General features: G+C 40.2%; 1 protein-coding gene across 6 annotated transcripts in view; it reads right to left on the bottom strand.

The window, feature by feature from the left end:
• The window catches only part of kif26ab (kinesin family member 26Ab), a 97,495-nt gene that overhangs the window by 22,749 nt on the left and 53,223 nt on the right, over positions 1 to 21,523 (bottom strand). For 2 of the 6 annotated variants that reach the window (XM_017699775.2, XM_017699774.2), the window contains exon 1: positions 3,050 to 3,699. The exons of 3 other annotated variants lie outside the window; for them this stretch is intronic. In XM_017699775.2, coding sequence (XP_017555264.1) covers positions 3,050 to 3,069 — 20 coding nt within the window. In that variant the 5' untranslated portion in view covers positions 3,070 to 3,699. Of the gene's footprint in view, positions 1 to 3,049; positions 3,700 to 21,224; positions 21,368 to 21,523 lie in introns of those variants that run through there. One more of the 6 variants, XM_017699772.2, reaches the window with a different exon arrangement.

The raw sequence follows: 21,523 nt of genomic DNA on the forward strand, positions 1-21,523 counted from the left end.
ATGAGTAAAGATTAGGGGTATTTATACATTTTTTAAAAGTATATCTGCTTTTATAAGAACTTTGTAGACTGAATAAACACACTGCTGTGAAATGCATTGGGTAGACATAACACATGCATAGATAAGAACTCACAGTATTTAAATGCACAGCATTTGCACATTACACATAAAATTGTCACTTAGTTTGAGCTAGGACACTTTCACTGCAGTAGCAAAGGTTGACTGGGCCATGCACTAGGACACTTTTCATTGCAGTAGTGCAGTTTGACTGGGCCATGAACCAAGACACATTTCACCACAGGAGTAGAGTTTGACCAGGTAGTGAACTAGGATACTATTCACTGCAGTAGTGGAGTTCAGCTGGCCCACGAGCTGGGAGACTCTTCACCATGTTTTGTTTGCTGTTGATTTAAAGTATATTATAATATAATAATATAATATAATAAGCATAATATTTATATCATTATTATTATTATTATATCTGCTTATTTTGACCCTGGCCAATTGCAATCAGGCACCTCTAGCAAAGACAAAGGACAAAATGTGAAAGACAATTGGAGAGAATGCAAAAATACAAAGCAAAAGGGGAAAAAAGTCAAAATAAATGGGAACACAGAAAAGCAAGTGGTGACAGCTGATGTCTAGGTGCTACAGGTAGATTTTTATTAGGAACTGACAGGCTATATCTGTCTAACAATATGGTGAAGGGAGAGAATTATTCCAACTCCCAAAATGAGAAAGGGAAGAATTTCATTTTCAAGACACAGAAACTACCAGCAATTTAAAATCCTAGCTCACATTTTAAAGATGATTTAAAAGTGCTGAATAAACTGTTTAAAAAGTTCTCTCACAACCAAATGGTTGCATTATGGCCCAATAATACAGTATGCTTTGCTCCATACAGTGTCAGCATGAATATTTGTGGAGCGTGAAGAAATGTGTCTTCATGTAAACAAAGCTAAAGAGAGTCAGTGATGACAAAGTTCAAGAGAGTGTGTGAGTGGGTGTGTGTGGAATTCCATAGAATATGCAGCAGTGTGTGTGTGTGTGTGTGTGTGTGTGTGTGTGTGTGTGTGTGTGTGTGTGCGCGTCATCTTTTCTCCAGTGAGCAGACTGCTCATTAGTCTAGTCACTATCCCTTTGGACACGTTTGTGTCTGCGCCTGTTAGATGTCCACCCGTCCTCCTCCCTCATTCCCTCTCCTCTCTGCCTCTCTCCACACCTCCAGGAGTGACAGACTCTCTTTCTCTCTCTCTCTCTCTCTCTCTGACTATTCTCCACCCCTCCTTTTGCAGCGACAGCCCAAGAGCACAATCAGGGAACACACCGCTGGCTGATGAAATAATTATAGCATCCAAGAGGAATACAGGAGGAGTTGCTCCCCAGGGAACTGCCGGCCCGCGAGAGAGGTGTATGTGTGTGTGTGTGTGTGTGTGTGTGTGTGTGTGTGTGTGTGTGTGTGTGTGTGTGTGTGTGTAAGTGGGAGGGAGGGAAATGTGTTGTGAAAAGCCTCATATGTGTGTAAGAGGAAGAACAAGACAAAAAAGAGAAAAAGAAAGAAAAGGAGAAGACTAGGACAGGCAGAGTGCTTTGTGTCTTATGATTCAATGTCAGTAATGTACAGTAAATCTCTGTAAGCAGTTCTGAGCTTCATGTAGAGATCATGGCTGCATGATGTAGGGGAAAACGTCACACCACTCTATATTGGGGCGGTGCAACAATGCAATAATTTTTTTAATTAAATTCGATACATTTCTGTCTCAATCCACATTTTCAATAGAGCAAAGTAAGGACTGTCTAAAAAAGTGATACTTTAATTTGTTCATTTTTTACATTTTCAGCTCATTAGAGTATTCATTATTGTAAAAGTATACATTTTTAAGTTGAAAAAATGTGCTTTAAGATGCTCCAATTAAACGTTTTGGCCACAAGCTAGTATGTTATCATACTGTTATGATACAATTTACTCAGATATATTATAATTTTACTTTCCTAATACTTATCCCTAATATATAAAAATATATATATATACATTTTGTTGAATTGTATCACAGTGTATTGTTTTGTCATATTATATCATGCTGTATCATTGTATTCTGACTAGTGTGTTAGCTTGAGGTGCTATCACTACACATAAATCTATGGTTTTATATTTTATATATATATATATATATATATATATATATATATATATATATATATATATATATATATATATATATATATATATATATGAGGATTCACGATTGGCCCATGTTAAGTATTTTCGGGGAAACGGTTGGAGTGGTAAGAGTGGGAACTCTTCACCTTTCACCTTGGACGCACACACATAGACTGCATGTGCTGGCATAATGAATGAGAAGGAGACAGAAAGGGCAGAGAAGGACAGAGTTAAAGAGAGACCTTGTGATGTGATGAACCAATAAATGAATGTGCAATAACAGCTTTACTCCACGTTGTATGCACATTTGTACACTAATGGGGAAATTAATTGCTTATCCCATGTGCCCTCCCCTCCCTGACTCACCCCTCCCTGATTTCTCTCTCTCTCTCTCTCTCTCCCCCCATTCTCTATCTCACCTCATTCTTTCTCACCTGTCTCTCTCTCTCATTCTCTCTCACCTCATTCTTTCTCACCTGTCTCTCTCTCTCTCTCTCTCTCTCTCTCACCTGTCTCTTTCTCTCTTGCTCTCTTTCTCTCCAATCTCTCTTACACAAGAAGCTGGCTCAGTTTGTAGATGGATACTAGCCTTAAAGAATATGCCCAAGTGCCTACACTCTCTGTTGCTTGTCCACCTGTTCAACCCCACTGCAACACACCTACACAGACACGGCACGCTGTGTATGTGATTCTTGCAGTAATGAACAGTATCATGTCATAAATAGCATGCATGCTTGGACAAATTACTTTCAGAAACAGAAATATTATATATATATACATACATACAAACACAAATATGAGTGAAATACAGTAAAAAAAAGGGGGTACCATTGACCTTTCCTTTGGGACACATGGCCACACAAAGCTAGAGTGAATGAAAGTACTTACACTTCTTTCCAATCCATCATCTACCGTAGTGAGCAGTCAGTTTTGCCAGAGAAAGGCAAAAGCCATCAAAGACCAGACTGTAGTCCACATGTTCATATCCACAGTGTGCCATGGAGAGGGAGGAAAGATGAGCTATCGAATTTTAAAAAGTGCAGGACATCAACTACATTCTCTTTCACCTCTAATAATCCTCTATTTGTAAAAGACAAAAAAAAGCATAAAGCAGTTGCTAGAGTTGCAGTGAGAGAAAGTGCAAGACCAGAAGGATGTGGAGTGTGGGAGGGGTCTGAGGCAGAGAAAGTGGAGGGCAAAAAGTCTCTCTTCACTGCACATTTCCCATGTGCCGCTTTACTCCACAAAGAATTAAGCTCCAAATCCGAAATGCGCCACACAAATCTCCCAGTGTAAGTCCATTCATTCCAAGGTGGCTTTTCCTCACTCTACGTCTTTTCTTCTCACTTGTCATTCATGCTTTTGCATTTTTTATGACCCCACACAATATTCTCCTGCATCCTTCTTTTTCTTTCCTCTCTCTCTCTCTCTCTCTCTCTCTCTCTCTCTGTATGTCTCTCTGCCAGTGGCACTTCATTCAGTCCCTCTGTCTTGTCCTCCTCTTCCTCTGTTGCGCACCAGGATTGAAGAGTGGATGAAATCCTGCAGTGGTGCTGCTTGAGTAACGCTGCTCTCTCTCTCTCTCTCTCTCTCTCTCTCTCTCTCTCTCTCTCTCTCTCTCTCTCTCTCTCACTCTGTCTCACACATACACTCTCATTCACAGACACATGCATGCAGTCACTCGCTCCCTCCCTCTTTTTCTTTACACAGCCCTGCCCCTTTTTACTCCCCACAGCCAGAAAAGGAGTCCACATTGCGCGAGGGAGCGCCTCTCTCCACCACTCTCTCTCTCTTTCTCTTAACACACACACACACACATATGCCCCTCGCAGCATGAATACTTCATGTGTAAAGGAGCCCCTTCTTTTTTATATTCTGTCCCAGACTTCAAACAGATTTGCTTAGTGTGTGCTTCATGCCTTCATGTGTGCGCATGTGAGTGTTAGTTTGGTAGAGGAGGGGAGAAAAGAGAAAGACAGGAGAGAGGAGGGAGAGATGGAGTGACAGAGGAAGGAGGTGTTTGTGTGTCCATGCGCTGAATGGGTTTCCATGTAAAACTGAGTGGCTCACTGAGCACATGCTTCAGTCAGAGACGTGATCAGTGAGATGGGTGAGATAATGCTATTCATTATCACAAACGGCAGACAAGTAGTGCACTGTGCGTGTCTATGAGTGTGTGTGTGTGAGAGAGAGTGTGTGTGCGTGCGCACGTGTGTGTGTGTGTGTGTGTATGTGTGTACAAGAAGGGGTCTTCAGGTGCTGTGTTAACCAAAGCCGCTCTCAAACAGGATGCAACAAACATTTGCCTGGTGAAAAATGGATGCAAAAAAGCAATTAGCTTCTGGTAGCGGTTGATTTCGAGCTCATTTACGTGAACTGCAGCTCTGCAAATTCGTAAAACATTCAAGTGTGAGCCAATAGAAAATTCATTGCGAGTTTCTAAAAATAAATAAATAAACAAATGAACTCACACTCACAAAAAAGCAAATTAGTTACCAGAGATTAGCCGTTCACTAAACTTCTTATGCTCCCTCCATAACCACGTCACAACAGGATGGCACATACTTGCCCTTGGATCACACCAGTGAAGAAAAAGTGAGGTGACAGTTTGATGAGACCGCAGCTTAAGAACGATTTAGATAAATAAATAAAATAAAAACACTTTATCTGAAGGCTCCCTACACAAGGTCTTCATAGCACATGCATAAGCAGTGAATAATGCATGTAAACAGCAATACAGCAATGCCCTGATAGAAAGAGAATGATCCTTTATAACAGTGTTATAACTGTCTATCACTTTAGTTTAACTATCATTAAATATAATATCAAATGTGACTCTAGACATTCATAAATATCAACATATTGCTTATTAAATGAATTCAGTGGTTATGCGTGTGTTACAATGCCATTGATGCCCTAAGATCATCGGCAAGAATGCTTTCTAACGGTATTATAAAGCAACCACTGTCCATGTCTTAAGTATAAGGACATCAAAACTCTTTCAAAAAACAAAATACAACACACTTTTTGAAAGTAATGAGATATGCTGTTCATACTGCTATATAAAACCTTATTCAATGCTTATGCATGTGTTATGATGTTTTGCTGCCCTGTTAGAGTATTGGAATTATGGAATTAGGCTTTATATGAGTGTTATAAATGGAGTTATTTTCCATAACAAGTATAAGGGCATCAAATTCCTTCATAAAACAAAAAACACATGAGATTTTGGGAATAATGACATAATACCAATGTACTGCTTTTTAATTACATTATTCAATGCCTTTCCATGACATCTTTGGCACATTTATAGATTATTGGGAATGACGTCATGACAACATTATAAAATGTTCATCACTTAAGGACACCTGCATCAACTTCTTTCATAAAATAAAAAGCTTGTCATCTTTAGAACAATGACATAAGCTGCTCCTAAACACTAACAAATGCTTTATACATGTTTTCCAATGCTTATGTATGCATTATGGCCACAATATGTATTTAAGACATATGCTTCTGACAGAAAGGCCCTTGCCCATTCGTTAGCAAAAGAGCAAGAGAGGGAATAAGCAATGAATGGAACAGCACTAAAGTTCTTGAAGTGAGAGCTCCATATTCCCTTGACTGCCAATTTGAGTCAGTTAGACTGAGAGCATGTGTGTGGGAGCAAGCTCTGCAGGCTGAAACTGAGTCTCGCTCTCTGTAGCTCAGCTTTACACACTGCCCTCCTAACATACTGCCCTACATATGCGCACTGGAGTGTACAGTCCTGCTGCCTCGCACAAGAGAAGAGCACAGACAGCACAGTAAAAACCACACATGCACGGAGACACAGTGAACGCTTAACAGTCACGGTTTCATATCTCACACGCGCAAGATCGTCTGATATCCGTAATCGAGTTTGGCTGCAAAATGCCATTCATCACTCTCTATAACACACCGAACTGAATGTAAATCTAACCTAACTGGAGGGTCACATTGCTTCAAAAACAATGTCCAGACTTAAAATTAACCCTCACAGGCCCCTTATAATTACTCATTTTATACATATCAAGTTAAGCCATTACATTTACATTTGATTTACATTAGGTATCAGCAGGCTTGCTGCACTTTTCCAATTGTTTTAATTTTAAAAAAGTAAAAAATATTCAAAAAATGTAAAGGATGGCTTTTAAACAACCTCATTTTCATCAAATTCAAATCCAAATATAATACTGAAATGTGGTATTGAGTAAAAGTTTCAATTTTGCTTTGACAGAATTTCTCTGCTATTTTCAATGAGCCTGAATTACATCACACTTCCTTATCCATGGCAATAAATGTAACACTTAAGGGTTTCAGATTCTAAGCAGGCAGCTTAGGGGTATTTGGACTGAATACGAGAGAAAAACGAGTCTTTCAACAACAATAAGAAGAATTTTTAAAGTGATGCTACACCAGAACTGCACATTTAACCAAATTGCATCCATTTTTACAAGTTCCCTGTATTCCTGCCTGCTTCACTCTGCTCTAGTAGCTTTTCTTCCACGGCTCTTTCATTTTCCTTGAGACTTATGCTGCTGTGTTTTTCTATCACCCGTGCAATGTGCTCTGCACTTCTCTCATCTTCCCTCCATTTCTTTCTATCTGTCTCTGTCAGTTAATACAGTCCTACACTTCCTCTCTCTTGCTTCTCCGTCTTCCTCCCCAGCTGTGCGCCAGAAGGGAAAAGAGGATGAAAGCAGGGCTGCGCAAGTTTATTGCCGCATGCGGCACAATAATTACAATATGAAGAGTGACCAAGCACAGTGTCTGTATCTTTCAGTCTCAGTCAATAGATCATTCACTTGCCGGAAAAGAAGACAGCTAGGAAAAAAAGAAAGAGAACAATCCATTTAGAATCATTTATATCAGCAGTGACAAAGCCCTGCTGATACGAGGGCCACCTGTGAAACCAGAGTTGGGTAAGCATTAGCAGCAATCGATACTGCAGCGTTACAAATACTAATGTGTGTATCGCTCAATGTGACAGAGAAGCTGAAGTCATCGCTCTCTTAGGCTACACTAGCAATACAGAGCACATGTGTGAACATTAAGAGGAAAAAACAAAGAGCTTAGAGGGATGGAACTCAAACACACTGTTAGACATAAAGGTTCGGTGCAGGAACATTTCTCGTTCATCAAGGTACAAACAATGTAAATGTACCCTCAAAGGTACAACAGTGGTTTTAAGTTCCAAATGTGTCCCTTAAATAAGCTTTTTTTTTCCACCAGGTGAAAAGCACATATTTATACCTTTTCATAACCTAATGTTATGTTGTTATAATTATGGCACAGTTACGCTTCCTGACTAAAGTCACTGAGATGTATCCTTGAGAGTACCATCCCAGTGACAAGAGAGGCACTGCTCCAGTGACAGTTTCATACCTTCTACACAAATAGCATGAGTATTATGTTCAACATTAGATAGAACACATGGGCAATACTTTGCTTGAAGGCTACCTATATAGGGACATCATGTCATGCTTAAACTTAAGGTAACTGACAGCATTTGCACTTGTAACACTGTTATGAAGTATCATTATCAAGTAATGTGGCAGAGACATGGTTAAGAGTATCATCTAACCAGTTCATATATTCCTATTTGAGTTAAAGCATAAAAGTACAATTTCTAATAAGGGCGAACTTGACAACGAATTGTTTTACTGAAGCCCAACGAGCCTCCATAATAGAGCTTGTATATCAAAATAACTCAAAAAAATACTTAATATTTTTTAAAACTGATACTTAAGTACTATTACTGGAGTAACATTTACAAGTACTTGCATGTTTAATATTTTCCTTTCTGTATGAAACTGTTCACTTATGTTTCAGAGCATCAAAAACGATCATAGAACTGATTTATGGTGATTCAACTAGGCATCTGCCTTATTTGTTCCATTACTTTGGAATGATGTTTTATAACAGTGTTATAAATGTCTGTCACTTTAGTCTAAATGCCTTATGTCAATGCAAAGCAGTGTAATTCATAAACCGTCTTATGTCATTTTGCAAATACTGACATAAGCTGTTTATATTATTGCTTTATAAAAAGCTCATTCAATGCTCATGAATATTTTATGAGGTCTCTATGTAGGTAGCCAAATAGTAGGTAGTCAATAGTCAATAATAGGTAGTCAAATAATGTGTTATAAATGCAATATGTTGTTGAAAAGCAGGGCTACAGAAGGTTCTTTTAGCTTTTGAGAATAACGTGTAGATGTGTGTGTATAAGAGCATTCTGATGTGGATGTACTCATTATGTCTAGGCAGCCTCTACTCTACTCTAGTGAGAGCCAAACCATGTAGCTTGTTGTCAATAATCTTCCTAGACCCTGTTTTCTGCTATTCAGTTTTTGTCAAATTAGCAAGAAGAATTCCTCTGGCCAAGGGAGTCATTAGCCCTGTAGACCCATTAGCTTGTTTGTGAGGATCTCTCTCTCTCTCTCCCTCTCTCTCTCCCTCTCTCTCTCCCTCTCTCTCTCTCTCTCTCTCTCTCTCTCTCTCCCTCTCTCTCTCTCTCCCTCTCTCTCTCTCTCTCTCCCTCTCTCTCTCCCTCTCTCTCCCTCTCTCTCCCTCTCTCTCTCCCTCTCTCTCTCCCTCTCTCAGTCAAGATAGCCCTTGTGGCTAATTGCCACGTTGGCCCTATTTACCATCCCTGACATTTTGCTTTTTAGTTTCAGGGTGTTTTTTCCTTCGTCTGACACGATAACAGTGCTCTGGCCATTCAGGCAAGGATCAGATCACTCAGGCTGATATCAGACTACATTACCCATGCAGTTCATCTGTGCCCACCCTTGTTCCACTCAGCTATCTATTACTATAAGACCAGATCACCTTTTTTTAAGGGAATTCATTCTACTGGTGGTACGATGTCAAAACAACAGATCTTGAGTAGAAGACATGACCTAACACTGAATGAATTTATACTCACCTGTCCATTACTTACTTTCTACAGGGATCTAAGATAATTTTAAGCTTATCCCGATGCCTTAATGACCACTATTGATCTGTAGCCCAATAATGTGAATGCTGAATGCTGAACTGTGTCCTGGGGCCTTTACAGATTTGGCTTCTGTTTTTGTGAGTCTGATGATATCAGCCACTCCCCAGTAGCAGAGGGCAGTTCTGCTGTAGTTAATGGATAAGATAATGAAATAACGTCATTAAGGAGTACCATTAACCTGAGCAGGCAGTGTCTCACAATATAACCAACTGCCTTTCTTTTATTGTTTAACCCTTAAATGACCAGGGCCCAAAGTTTTATTACACACTTATACGCTATAACCTAAGACAACTCAGCCCGTTTGCATTGGAGTCCCTGTAGTTACTGAATAATAAGCCTTAGTATGTAATAAGCTTGGGATTTTAAAGGGTTAAACAAAGTAATTTAAGAGGTAACTCCTTTGTCCAATATTTCCAAACACATAATTTAACTGCAGAAAGGACTTTCATTCAATGTGAGCTTACATGGTAACATAGTGACAGCTCCATCCTCTGCTGATTAAGAAAATGATTACATCATGCTAAGGGCACCAAAAGATGATGTCATCCTCCACAGCAGCTAGCTCCAGGCCACGAGTTGTGCTAAGATTTAGAAGCAGGGTCAAGAGGCCGCTAGTCAACACTCATGTGTCACCCAAAGTGCCTTTAAGGCCTCACTTCATTTAGCTGGCTTACTCCGAACTATGGATTAAGCACTTGCATTAAGTGCTTATGAGTATTCCTGAGCATTCAAAACCCTTCTGTCATTATCTCATGTTTGACATTTGTCTAAGCATACTCAAACTCTCCACCTAAAGCCTTTGGCTAATGTTAGCTTCACCCTAACACATGCTCAGTCATGCAACTGTAGCTATACATATTACACCAGTAGAATGCCAGTGCAGGACATATGTGGAGTAAACAAGCTTTCTTAAAATAACCACAGACACATGGCACTATGTTGTTTGTACATTAAAGAGGGGCAAATTTTCTTTCCCATGAAGGGAAAAGGATAAATGCAGGGGGACAGTGATTCCCATCACTGTCCCGCTGCATTTATGCATTTATGGGAAGCTCAAGTGTCTGCTGCAACATAGTCACTCCTGTTGAGAGACAGCAATGGAGAGAGTGTGAAGAAGCTACTGGTACAAGCTGAATCCTACTGAGCGTGAGCAAACTGTGGGACGACATATGACATTAGTCAGTCTGCACATATGCTTCTGCCTGTCGCTCTCCACATGTCTCCTGCACTCCACTCCTCACGGCACCCCGCACTCCTGATGAAACAGTGCATCACTATTCACTCTCTCCACATCGCTCTTTCTCCTTTGATTTAACCCCTTTATCTTGTTCTTAAATCATTCATCATTAACTACTCCCCTATCTATTCTCTCTCTCTCTGTGTCTCTCTCACTCACTCTCTCTCCTCTCTCTCTCCATTCTTTTTCTCTCTACCCTGTTCCCTCTGCTCACACTTTCCTTTCTCTTTCTCTCTACTGTCTTAAACTTCTTTTTCCCTCTTCTCTCTCATTTTCTTTACTGTCCTCTCTCTCTACTGGTTTCCTCCTTTCTCCCTCTCTCTCTCTGTATTATATATATATATATATATATATATATATATATATATATATATATATACACACACTCTCATTGTTATATTTTACTCTCTCTCTCCCGCTCTCTCTCTCCCCCCTTTTCCTATTTCCTCTCTCACTTTAAATTCTTTTGGTACAGTTTAATGGCCATAACTGAAGTCCATAACTGAAACTGCTGTCACTATTGTAGCACAGTCTGAGTGGAATCTGGCTTCAGCTTGATGAATCTGTCAGAATTTGTCCAGTGCAGTGTCCACCTCGGCTGCATCCACTGATCCATATCCATCACATCCATTTTTCAGCTGAGGAACTGAGGTCTGGTCTTTTCTTTAGTATTACGATATGCATGTGGAGCAAAATGCAGTTCATAAATGATGATGCCAACTGGCACAAGAGTATTTAGGCCTACTGTGGCAGCTGATTTGGAAAAGTGAAATGGAAATGTGTTTGTTTTTTTTTTTTCTTGTCAGAGAAAACTCATGAGACAGATGAGACAGAAAACACATGAGAAATGAATAAGCAAAAGTATACTTCTGTTTATCACAGCTCACCACTCCAGCCTCATCTGAGCCTGTTCTAAACCAGCACAGAGCAGATGTTTAGCTCCACCCTAATATTCATCAACAACCAGACCTCTAGACTGGAGGGCACCATCCGTGGCACCATCACGCTGTATACTGACTAGACTAATACTATGACATATGATGTGATCGTGAGGTGCTATATTTCACATGAAAAAAATAGGTTTTTAGGTTCAGTCTAAATTGGAGAACATCAACATACATTTTAGAGAATGAAGTGGTTGGAAATGATGATGTTTCAGAAGAAATATGGGCACCTAAAAGGAGTCGCAGTCTCCCTTGTGAAGAGAATATGCTGTACTAAGTTGATTCATTCAACCACAAAGTAAATCATCAAAGGCCAACAAACAAACCACTAATTATTTCTTGCCTAAAACGTAAAACAGAATGATGTCAACAGTGGGAAATTGAGTAAATATGGTACACTGTGGAAATATGGAATACAGGAAAAATGTTAAGGACGGAAGTATGAAGAATGATTGTTTCTGTGCAAATCCTTGGATTTTTTAATTTTGCAATTTTTAAACATTTTATATATATCTATTGACATACAGTATGTACCAGTAGAGATGGAAATACAAAAAAGTGCTTCATTTGGATGGAAACAGAAGAGAGGAAGAGAGAGAGGACTGCAGGAAAGAAGGAGTCAGCTCAGAGGTGCCTTGGTGGAGCATTCGTGTGATCACACTATCCCTCTCTGAGCTCCACATTTTGGCTGGGAGCCAGCCAGCAGCTGTCGGAGCAAAGGTAAATCATTTTGAGCTGGAGAGTAGAACACTGAAAAATGATGGCTCAGGTCGTGCCAAGCTCAGGCAGGGATTGCTTTATTCCCCAAGCAAGTCTGGCTCAGGAATCCCTAGCCAGCCCAAAATAAATGAAGCAGTTCCAGTCTAAATGGAAAACATTCTAATTAAAAAGAAAGAAACAGGGAGAGAAAATCCCCAACTCCTTAGTGCATTCAGAAACAGCAATGATTTTAGCACTTTTTCCACCCACTGTAAATGTGTTAGAGGAAAAAACCTTTAATCCATTTATCTATTTTGTATGTAGTAACTGCACACAGTTATTATATGAGTAAAGGCAAAGCAGCACACAGAAAATGTAAGCAGGGAAAATAAACCAGCCTGATTAAAACAGCTAACCTAATTATGAAGCACACTAAGCACACAAACGTCTACACAGCTGGCTGACTTGCTTTGAAGCCCAAATTAAGAGGACTGGCCCGTTTCATTAATAAACTATGAAGTATAACGACCTGTCGCCCTGGCATGAACATTAGCATCTACAAAAACGACACACCAGACTAAACATGCCACAATGTGCTACGACTGATGACCTTTTTCTTGAACTAATCCTGCTGTCTGTTCCCAGGAAAGCCTGCATTGACTAGGAAACCCACAGGTAGGTGCCGAAACTTCCTGCTTCCTGTGCTAGTAATGTGACTAATAAAACAGTAAAACTCAGACAACGCTTTCACCCAACACCCCAAACAGCACCGCAAAGTCTAGCCTCCTATCTCCCAACAATGCTGGAGGCCAAGTCAAGACCCTGTTTTAAGTACCGAAAAGGAAAGAGTTGTAGATGATGGGGGGTTGAGGTTAGTACTCTCTTCTGTTTGCAGTTCCCTAAATTGCCCCCTCAATGGCATCCCCAAACACACAGGATGTGCAGCTAATCCTGGCTTGGCTGCTCCTGGCTTAGACACGGTGGGAAGGAACCAAGAAGAAGCCATAAAGCATGGCTAGGCTTTTTTTGTTATTTAATGAGTTGCATCATTCAATCCTGGGCCTCTGGAGTAGAGAACTGAAAATCTGGAGAATGAAGTTATCAACAGATTGTGAGCTTTTCTTTTTGTTAAGATGTTTGTAGAAGTGAGCAACATGATGATATCACATTGAAATATGTTGTTTTGGATGTTTTCATACATAAGTCAAAGGCTGGCCAATATAACAATATTTTTTAATTTCTCAGCATATTATGGATGTCACTAGTAGTATAACACAAAAATTGCACTTTTTATTAAGAGTATGATTAGTACTTAGATTTAGCGCAACATAGTATTTCGAATGTTAAATAGTAATGATTGTATTCATAATTTTGGATAGCAGTTTTTTAATGTGATGTTACTATTGCATGTTGTCTGTGTAACAAAATATTGTTTGTCATATATCATTAAATTTTCTTTAAATGATATATGATGTGATTTTATATATCACTGTTGTCAGAGCAAAACCTCGTATCTCCAAAATAACTTTAACTTTACAGGAGAAGGAAAAAAACCTACTTTACTGTTAATGTAAACCTATGGAACCAGAATTTTTACCAGGTGATTTTAGTCCAATCATCACAAAATTTACACACAATGTAAAGGGTAAAAGGTATTTTCAAATTATGTTAAAAACTGAAAAACGTAAAAAGTGGAGATTTGACGTTTTATATATCTATCTATATATATATATATATATATATATATATATATATATATATATATATATATATATATATATATACACACACACACTTTTAATTCACACACACACACACACACACACACACAATTGCATGTTTCATTACAAAAAAAAGCATAGTCCTAGTTATCTGGACATCAAGAAGTGCTGTTGCTTATCAAACCCCATAAAAACATTCTGATGCATACTTTTGCCATACCGCCCACCAATATATGTTTCTGTGCAATTTATAAGCACTGAAGAGATGTAGGCCAGCTTTTGTGAAGAACTTCTTCACTGTTCAAAAAAAGCACACTAGCTAAACTACAACTACTAGCTAAAAAGAACGATTTCCATGCCAACAGATAATTAAGACCTTGCTCCCTCTGCAGTTGAACTCGCTTGCCTCTCTGTTTATTGAGATTATCGTCTACTTTCATCTCCCTCCTCCTGGTCTCCTTGCATGGCTGCAAACAGCGTGACAGGTAGTCTGCCCTCAGCATCACGTTTCTCTCACAGATTACTGAGAATGGGGCAGCTACTGGCAAGGAGCTCCACAACTTAGTGCAACAGGACATGCCATCCAGCAGTGAGGATTCCTTCTCTCCACCTTTACTTTAACTTTCTGGTCCATTTTGTAGCAATACACTTTAAATAAGCAATAGAAGAAACTACATTGGAGCTGAAGGCAAACCGAGCGGCTACAGGGAGGAATGTGAATGAACAAAGGCAAGAGAGAGCGAGTGCGCTCTTGCTCTCCACCATATCCCCTCATCCCTCGTTCATTAATCACTGTCTGGCATGGAGGACACCTAGCGCTTATTTATTTGCACTCCTTCACTCTGGGGCTATCACAACAAACAGCCCCAGTGGCTGCTGGGAACATTTGTGTGTGATTAATCAGGGAGGAGGCTGGAGTGACAGAGCTGTGGAGAGGAGGGGCAAAGGAGAAAGAGAACATACTCTAGGTGAAGGAGACAGGACATGGGCGAAGCAGAATGAGTGGGTACTTTGGTTCATCAGTTTCAGTCAGGTAAACTGGCAAGAGGAAATGTTGTAATTAACATACTTAGATAAAGTAGAAAATTCAAAGTGCACAGGAAAAGGAACACATATCATTCATAGCAGTTACTGGACAATAAGTCTTTAGATTAATTATAAAATATTTTTAGTTATAAATTCTTTATAAAAATAAGCCCTGAGCTTAAGTGGTCGATGCATTATCCCAACAGCAATGCATATGTCAATAGTCCTTATTATGCAAACATTGCCCAGACATTTACAGCTAGACGAATAATGTCCCTTGCCCTGCAATGGACTGGCGACCTGTCCAGGGTGTATCCTGCCTTCCGCTCGATGACTGCTGGGATAGGCTCCAGCACCCCCCCACGACCCTGACGGAGAAGCGGCTTGGAAAATGGATGGATGGACGGATAATGTCCCAAAATTTTAGGGGGTAATGTTATTATTCAAAACACACTAGACAATTAAAAGGTTCTGTGCCAGTCACCACAGATATCACATGAATTACAGTACAACAGCAGTTCTAGTAGTCAAATTACACAATTGACAATTATAGTTTTTCAAAGAGTTCTTTAGTAAAGAAAATAGTCCCAAATAGAACCATAAACACTAACAGAACTCTTGGCATGATGGATCATAAAAGGGTTCTTTAGATTGATGGAGAATGTGCTGTAGATGGTTCCATTTAGAACCTTTTTAAAAAGGGTTCTACACAGCACCAAAAAGGGTTCTTCTGTTGTAAAAAGCCTGACATCAAAATAATAGAAGAACCCTTTTTGGTGCTTTTTAAAAAGGTTCTATATAGAACCATCTACAGCATATTCTCAAAAAATCTGAAGAACTCTTTCACAATGTATAGAACCCTTGAGTTCATGTATATAGAACCATTTTCTTTCCTAAAGAACCCTTGAAGAACCATCATTTTTCAGCGTGTAAGTACGTGAGAATCAGAGTTTCTCTATTGAACGTCTAACAGATTAGGCTCAGTTTGTACCGGAAAAAAGTAGTCCTAATACTTACAACTTAATATGGGGAATGGTTAAATGAGACACAGAGAGAGAGAAATAAAAATGTGCTTGAGGTGGAGGAATGAGATACAGAGAGGGAGAGTGGGATTGGGAATTGCTACAGCATAAAGAGATTTTAGCAGGCCCTAGTGTACTGGGTCATGAGCTGATTACAGGCTACAATCCACTCCGCTCCAAACAATCTGCATGTGAAACGGCATTAAGCAAATACAGCAAATAAACTGCTAACTCACTCAATGCCACTCTGCCTGTTACCGGGTCCACAGCTATTCTCCAGATAATAGCCCTAGGTATTCAATCTCTCAATAACATGCACATATCCAATACTCAAAGAGATGCGCTAGATTAGCAAGATTAGCCCAACAAGCTGGGCTAACAAAGGCATCCTGTTGAAGACCTCCCAGGCAGGCAAAGCAGGATTTCAGTGCTGTTTTGCCTGGTCTTTTAGTGTCTCTGTGGCTTTGCCAGTCTAAAAACTGTTGATTCAAGTTGATTGAAGTTAAGACCCTGCATTTTTATGTCTAATTCATGCGGAAATGTATATTTATATGGAAAACAAGGCAAGCTGTGTTTCTTAGTTATAGGAACTACTAGTTTTTAAACTTTTAAACCTACATATTCAGTTAGATAATACAAGAGTTGTCTATGATGAAAATCTTGAACGTGATCAGGAGCAACCATATGCCTGCATGACATGGTGCATACAGAGGTAAGGTGAAATTTGGCATAACACTCCTGTTTAAAAGCATCCAGGTACACTGAGAAGTTTTTATTATTATAGTTAAAAATAAGTAATCTTATTGGGCAACCTTAATAAAGACCTGAATGTGGTTTGAGCAAGTTAAGAGAAGTTTTGTGGGTGTATTTATGGAAAAGATTTAAGTGACAGTAGACTTCTAGTGTTTGTTAGCAACGTTAGCCTCAAAGCTCAATCGCTATTGCTTCAGCTGACCCACTACATCTGGGTTAAGTGGAAAATTGTGCATCTCTCCCTGTTCACTGAACAATTTCTGAGGAACGGGCACCTGGACCTGCAAATAGATCCCAGACATTTTAGAGGTTAATAATGACACATTTCCACTAGACGCTACAGGTTAGAGATACATAGCTTGCATTCACACTTTACATTCACACTGTAGACTAATGCTGATTCAAGAATACTAGTTCTTTCAGCTTGTAACACTTTACATAGTCCTCAAACAACAGAATTATAATTTTGACCTGGGGTGGCAGGAACTCAATACTCCAGTGATGGAAGAACTATAAAAATAAAAACAATCTGCTCTGGTTATTCCAATCAACCTCATTGCCAATTTGTCTTAAGTGAGTAAAATATGACCCAGTGCACACTTAGTGACAACTGAGAGGGAATTGATTAGACACTCGAAAAGTTTGTGTGGGTGGGGGGTGGGCGCTGCTGCATGAATAAGAATGAATTGTGAAATTGAGCGGTACTGGTTAGGGAAATCAGCGTGCAGCTTGCAGTCTAATTAGACATAAGGCTCTTATCAGATATACACACAGGTCTGGAGATCGGAGGCTGCCTAGGTGAATCGAGAGGGGGAATGAGACTGCCACCTTTGTTTTCTTGTGTTCATAAAAAAAGGAAACGTGGATTAGATGACCTCATGGTCATTTTCAACTACAAACACATATGTTCTCAAAAAAGACAATAGGCCATAAAACCTTCAATGCATATTCCATCCCATGTGCTAACACAATTAATATCCTTTCTCAGCTCGCTCTTTGTTCTACAAGCCATGCAACTGGATAGGCTTTTGAGAGATTAGTTGACCCTATGTAGTAAGAATCTTTCAGTTTGACCTGTATGTCTTCCCACTATTGGTTAAGGTCGGCTGAAATTAGATATCATGGGGAACTTTGAAACTATAACTAAGTGGGAGCTATGGCTATTAATCCATCCAAGATAAATGCTGAGCTCTCTTGCCATTTGAATGCTGTAGGGATGAATGCAAACAAGACAATTTGCAGCAGACAAAAATTCAGCTTCAGGGATTTGCAGAGAAGCAGCATTCTGATTGATAAATACAAATGTCATACTGTATTTCCATGCAATGTAGACTTTCTATCCATCTATGAGAATTGCTCTTCACCACCTTAAGACCTGCAAACAAAGTCATCTCTCTCTCCTAGCAGGGGACCAGCCCCCAGGCCGCAAAGGCACTTCCAGCCTGATTGATTAGGCAGTGTCCTCTCCTCTCCATTTCCTCTCTTCATGGTGTGTTTGTGTATACTGAGGCTCTCCTATAGCCCTATGGGCCTTAGACTGCAGTCATGAATCAGCAGATTTTTCAGTATCCAGAGGGCTCACTTAATGCTTGCTCCTCTTCCTTGGTGGCAATGACTGGATCTCCTGACATAGCACTTTTCAGGGCCAGTGAGTGGATTTCAGGGCTGTCACAAAACTCTCTCACTAAGTGTCAACATGAAAAACTGCCCTATTCTCCCAGATATGGAAGGAAAGATTCAAGTGGTAAAGTTGGTGATGGTTTCTCTGCTTTAAAACTGCTCAACATAAGATTTTTTTTGTGAAAATCAAATAGATCTCTACTGAGTCAGTAGTAAAACAAAATATGATAACCCCTAGAGTCTTAGTATATTGGCAAGTCAGTCTGAACAGCCATGCAGTATAAAGAATTCACCCAAAAGGTAGAGCCATCATATCAAATTTGGAGTTTTTCAGTCACACGTATTTATGGAGTGGTATTGCAATTTTAGGCTTAAATGAAGGCTCAGTTGGATGAACTGAATACCAAAGAACTCACAGAGCTGGTACACATGATAGTGTAGTAATAAAATAGTAGCACCACTACTTTAAAAAACCTCCACAAAATTACATGATAGGGTATTCAATACTGGCCCAGGTGACAATACAAAAGCTGGAAACTAACAGATGCTCAGGTGTGTTCTGAGCAGGGAAATCACCAAACTGTGCTAGACACTGGTGCTCTAGGACTAGAACTGTATTATCTGTCAGACATCTTGCCCTATATCATTACAAGAGAATAGACCCTTCAGCATGCATTCAGAGCAGCTAGAGTGGCCTGTGGTCCACTCACTGGTGTGTTTACTGGACTAGTTGACAGACACAAGTGCAGCACCTCGCAGGCCATCATAACAGTACTCATCAAATAGTCACCTGAGGACACAGAAATGAGGTTGTCACATGTGGTTACTGCTCCCGGAGAGATGGAGATGCTGACTGGCTGTGCTGGCCTCAGCTCTGTCCCAGCATTACACACAAAGGTGGGATTCTGATGAGGTGGCATTTTGGGAGCTGTTCAGCAACAATGTGCTCCGAGGTCAATGGGCAGCGGTCTATACACGTTTAGTTGGCCCTACACTTCTAAAGGAGCAGGAATGTACAAAAAGAAAAAAGATAGCAGAAGAAAGAGCCAAAAAGGAGGCATGCGAATTTGACAACTCCTGTGCAAGACAACTGGTTCAATTATGATGTTAAAATGCTGACATATTACATTTGTTTCATGAACCCCTTCAAAGGCAAGCCTGGTTCCTTTAAGACTAAAAAAAGAGGCTTCAGAGTGCTCAGGATTTTCCCTGAAGGTGATAATCACTCCAGTGTGAGCTGTTTTGGCGGAGAATGGGTCAGGGAATAGGGGCTATTAACGAAACCTGAGGAAAGTGTGTGAGTTGGGGGGAGAGTGGAAGGAGTGGGTGAGAGAGCTGAGATACCGAGCTAGTAGCTTTGAGAGGCATGACAAGTGCCGTGTTTGATTATGATTAGAGATGCACAATGATATTAGATTCATTTTGGCACTTTTTTTTTTTTAAATGAAGACGTTGTGTTCTGAGACACATAAGCTAGATGTCCTCTGCAGACCAGTTTCTGCTCCTCCATGTTGAACAGTATAAACCTTTCGCTATGACACGACACACATGCACAGAATGTACTTACATGTTCCAATTGGAATGTAATCAGATTCAGGTGTTTACATGGCTATTATTTTTCTATTTAAAAGATTATTTTTAGAGGTTTACCCACCTCGTTCAATCGGATAGAAATTCTATTCCGAATGGCCTCAATCGGACTAGACTATCAATTCCAACTAGACTGAGGTGTTTACATGTACGTATTCTATTCTGATTGAGCTATTAGTCGGAATTTAATGGATTATTAGGCTGCATGTAAATGTGGTTGCTGTTTCTTAGTAAAGTATTTATTTCATGCTGTAAAGTTAGTTCTGAATCCTAGTTACTGCATGGACAATGTTTCTACAGAATGTCCAGTTTTCTGTGTGAATCTTTAGGCTTGTTAATGGCTTGTTCATGATACACATTTCTTCTTAGACTTGGCCATTATAAAACTGCAACAGTGCAACCATATAAACCTTCCATAACAATATCATTTAAAGGCATAATATTACAATATGAGCTCCTCTGTGGTAGGTCAGCCTTCACTGTATATTTTTGCTTAGTGGTTCCTTAGCAGATTGCTGGTGTTGTACATTGGACTGGTGTCATGTAGCCCTCTGGATGAAACCGCTTTTCATATCTCACAGATACAACTGCATATAAATGATAACACAAAAACAAGATAGTATCACTTGATTCTGTGGTGGGCGTATTAGACAGCACTATACAGAATTATTGAGGTTAGGATGTGGTTGGAACAGTATGGTTAACAGTGAATCATCTGGACACATCAGCACTGCCCATCAGAACCCCTGAGGACAGGAAGTGGGCTAGGCTTGAGTGGATCCCTGGGGCTGCAGGGTCAGAGCGATAGATCCATCAACACCTCCAGCATCCACCCCCAGCACTCAAACTCACATAGCAAAACGGCTCACGGCCCACTGCAAGCCCTTCACACCTGGGCTTATCTGCTCACTGAGTGTTCCCCTCCCTGCCTCTCTGCCCCAGCTGCTCCTGCTTACACTCCATGACCATTACACGCACACACTCAGGCACGGATGATAGCCTGATTACAACCGGGGCCACCAGCTGGTCTTTCAGCTCCAGAGTAAATACAGGGTAAAAAACAACGGAGCAGAATCTTTGCACTCACAACAAGCTGCTGTTGATCCTATTACAGCCAGAGCCCTGCTGGGTCTAAACTGTTTGTTTAAAAGGAACAAATGTTACAGAAAAAAGCGAAACAAAGGGAAAGGATGATCACATCAAATTTTTGACTTGTGACTAACATGTCTGCCTTTCAAAGCTTTTAGAACCTAGTCATGGCATCAAATTCGTAGACAACACAGACAACAACCTGTCAAAATATCTCAAAATATGTCAAAAACGTGTTTCTTTTTTTAAGGTTTGCAGCTCCAGCTGTAAAAAGTGAAGAACAAAAAAAACAGAACCCATCAGAAGCGAGCAAGTTGCACTCTGGTGGAATAACTTACTGTAGTCTCATGTTGCTAGCCCACTGTGTGTCCTCTACAGTCTCTGCTCTTTTCTCTTTCCAGCTGGATGCAGTAGAGCAAAGCATCAGTCCTAGCTTACCCACCATGGGTCAGTGTGCTTGCATGTCCTTCTCAAAGTCCACCGCTTCAGCACTGCACATGTGTGGCTTCCCCAGAGTAGGAGCAGCCAGCTCTTAGAGTAGGTGTGTGGGTGGGTTGGTGGGCGTGTGAATGTGTCCTCAGCCTTGGAGCTCACTCATGCTGCACTGCTCTCTCTCTCAGTCCCTGGGATGCAGCTG

Source organism: Pygocentrus nattereri, chromosome 10, assembly GCF_015220715.1.
Source record: "Pygocentrus nattereri isolate fPygNat1 chromosome 10, fPygNat1.pri, whole genome shotgun sequence".
In the NCBI taxonomy this organism is placed as follows: domain Eukaryota; kingdom Metazoa; phylum Chordata; class Actinopteri; order Characiformes; family Serrasalmidae; genus Pygocentrus; species Pygocentrus nattereri.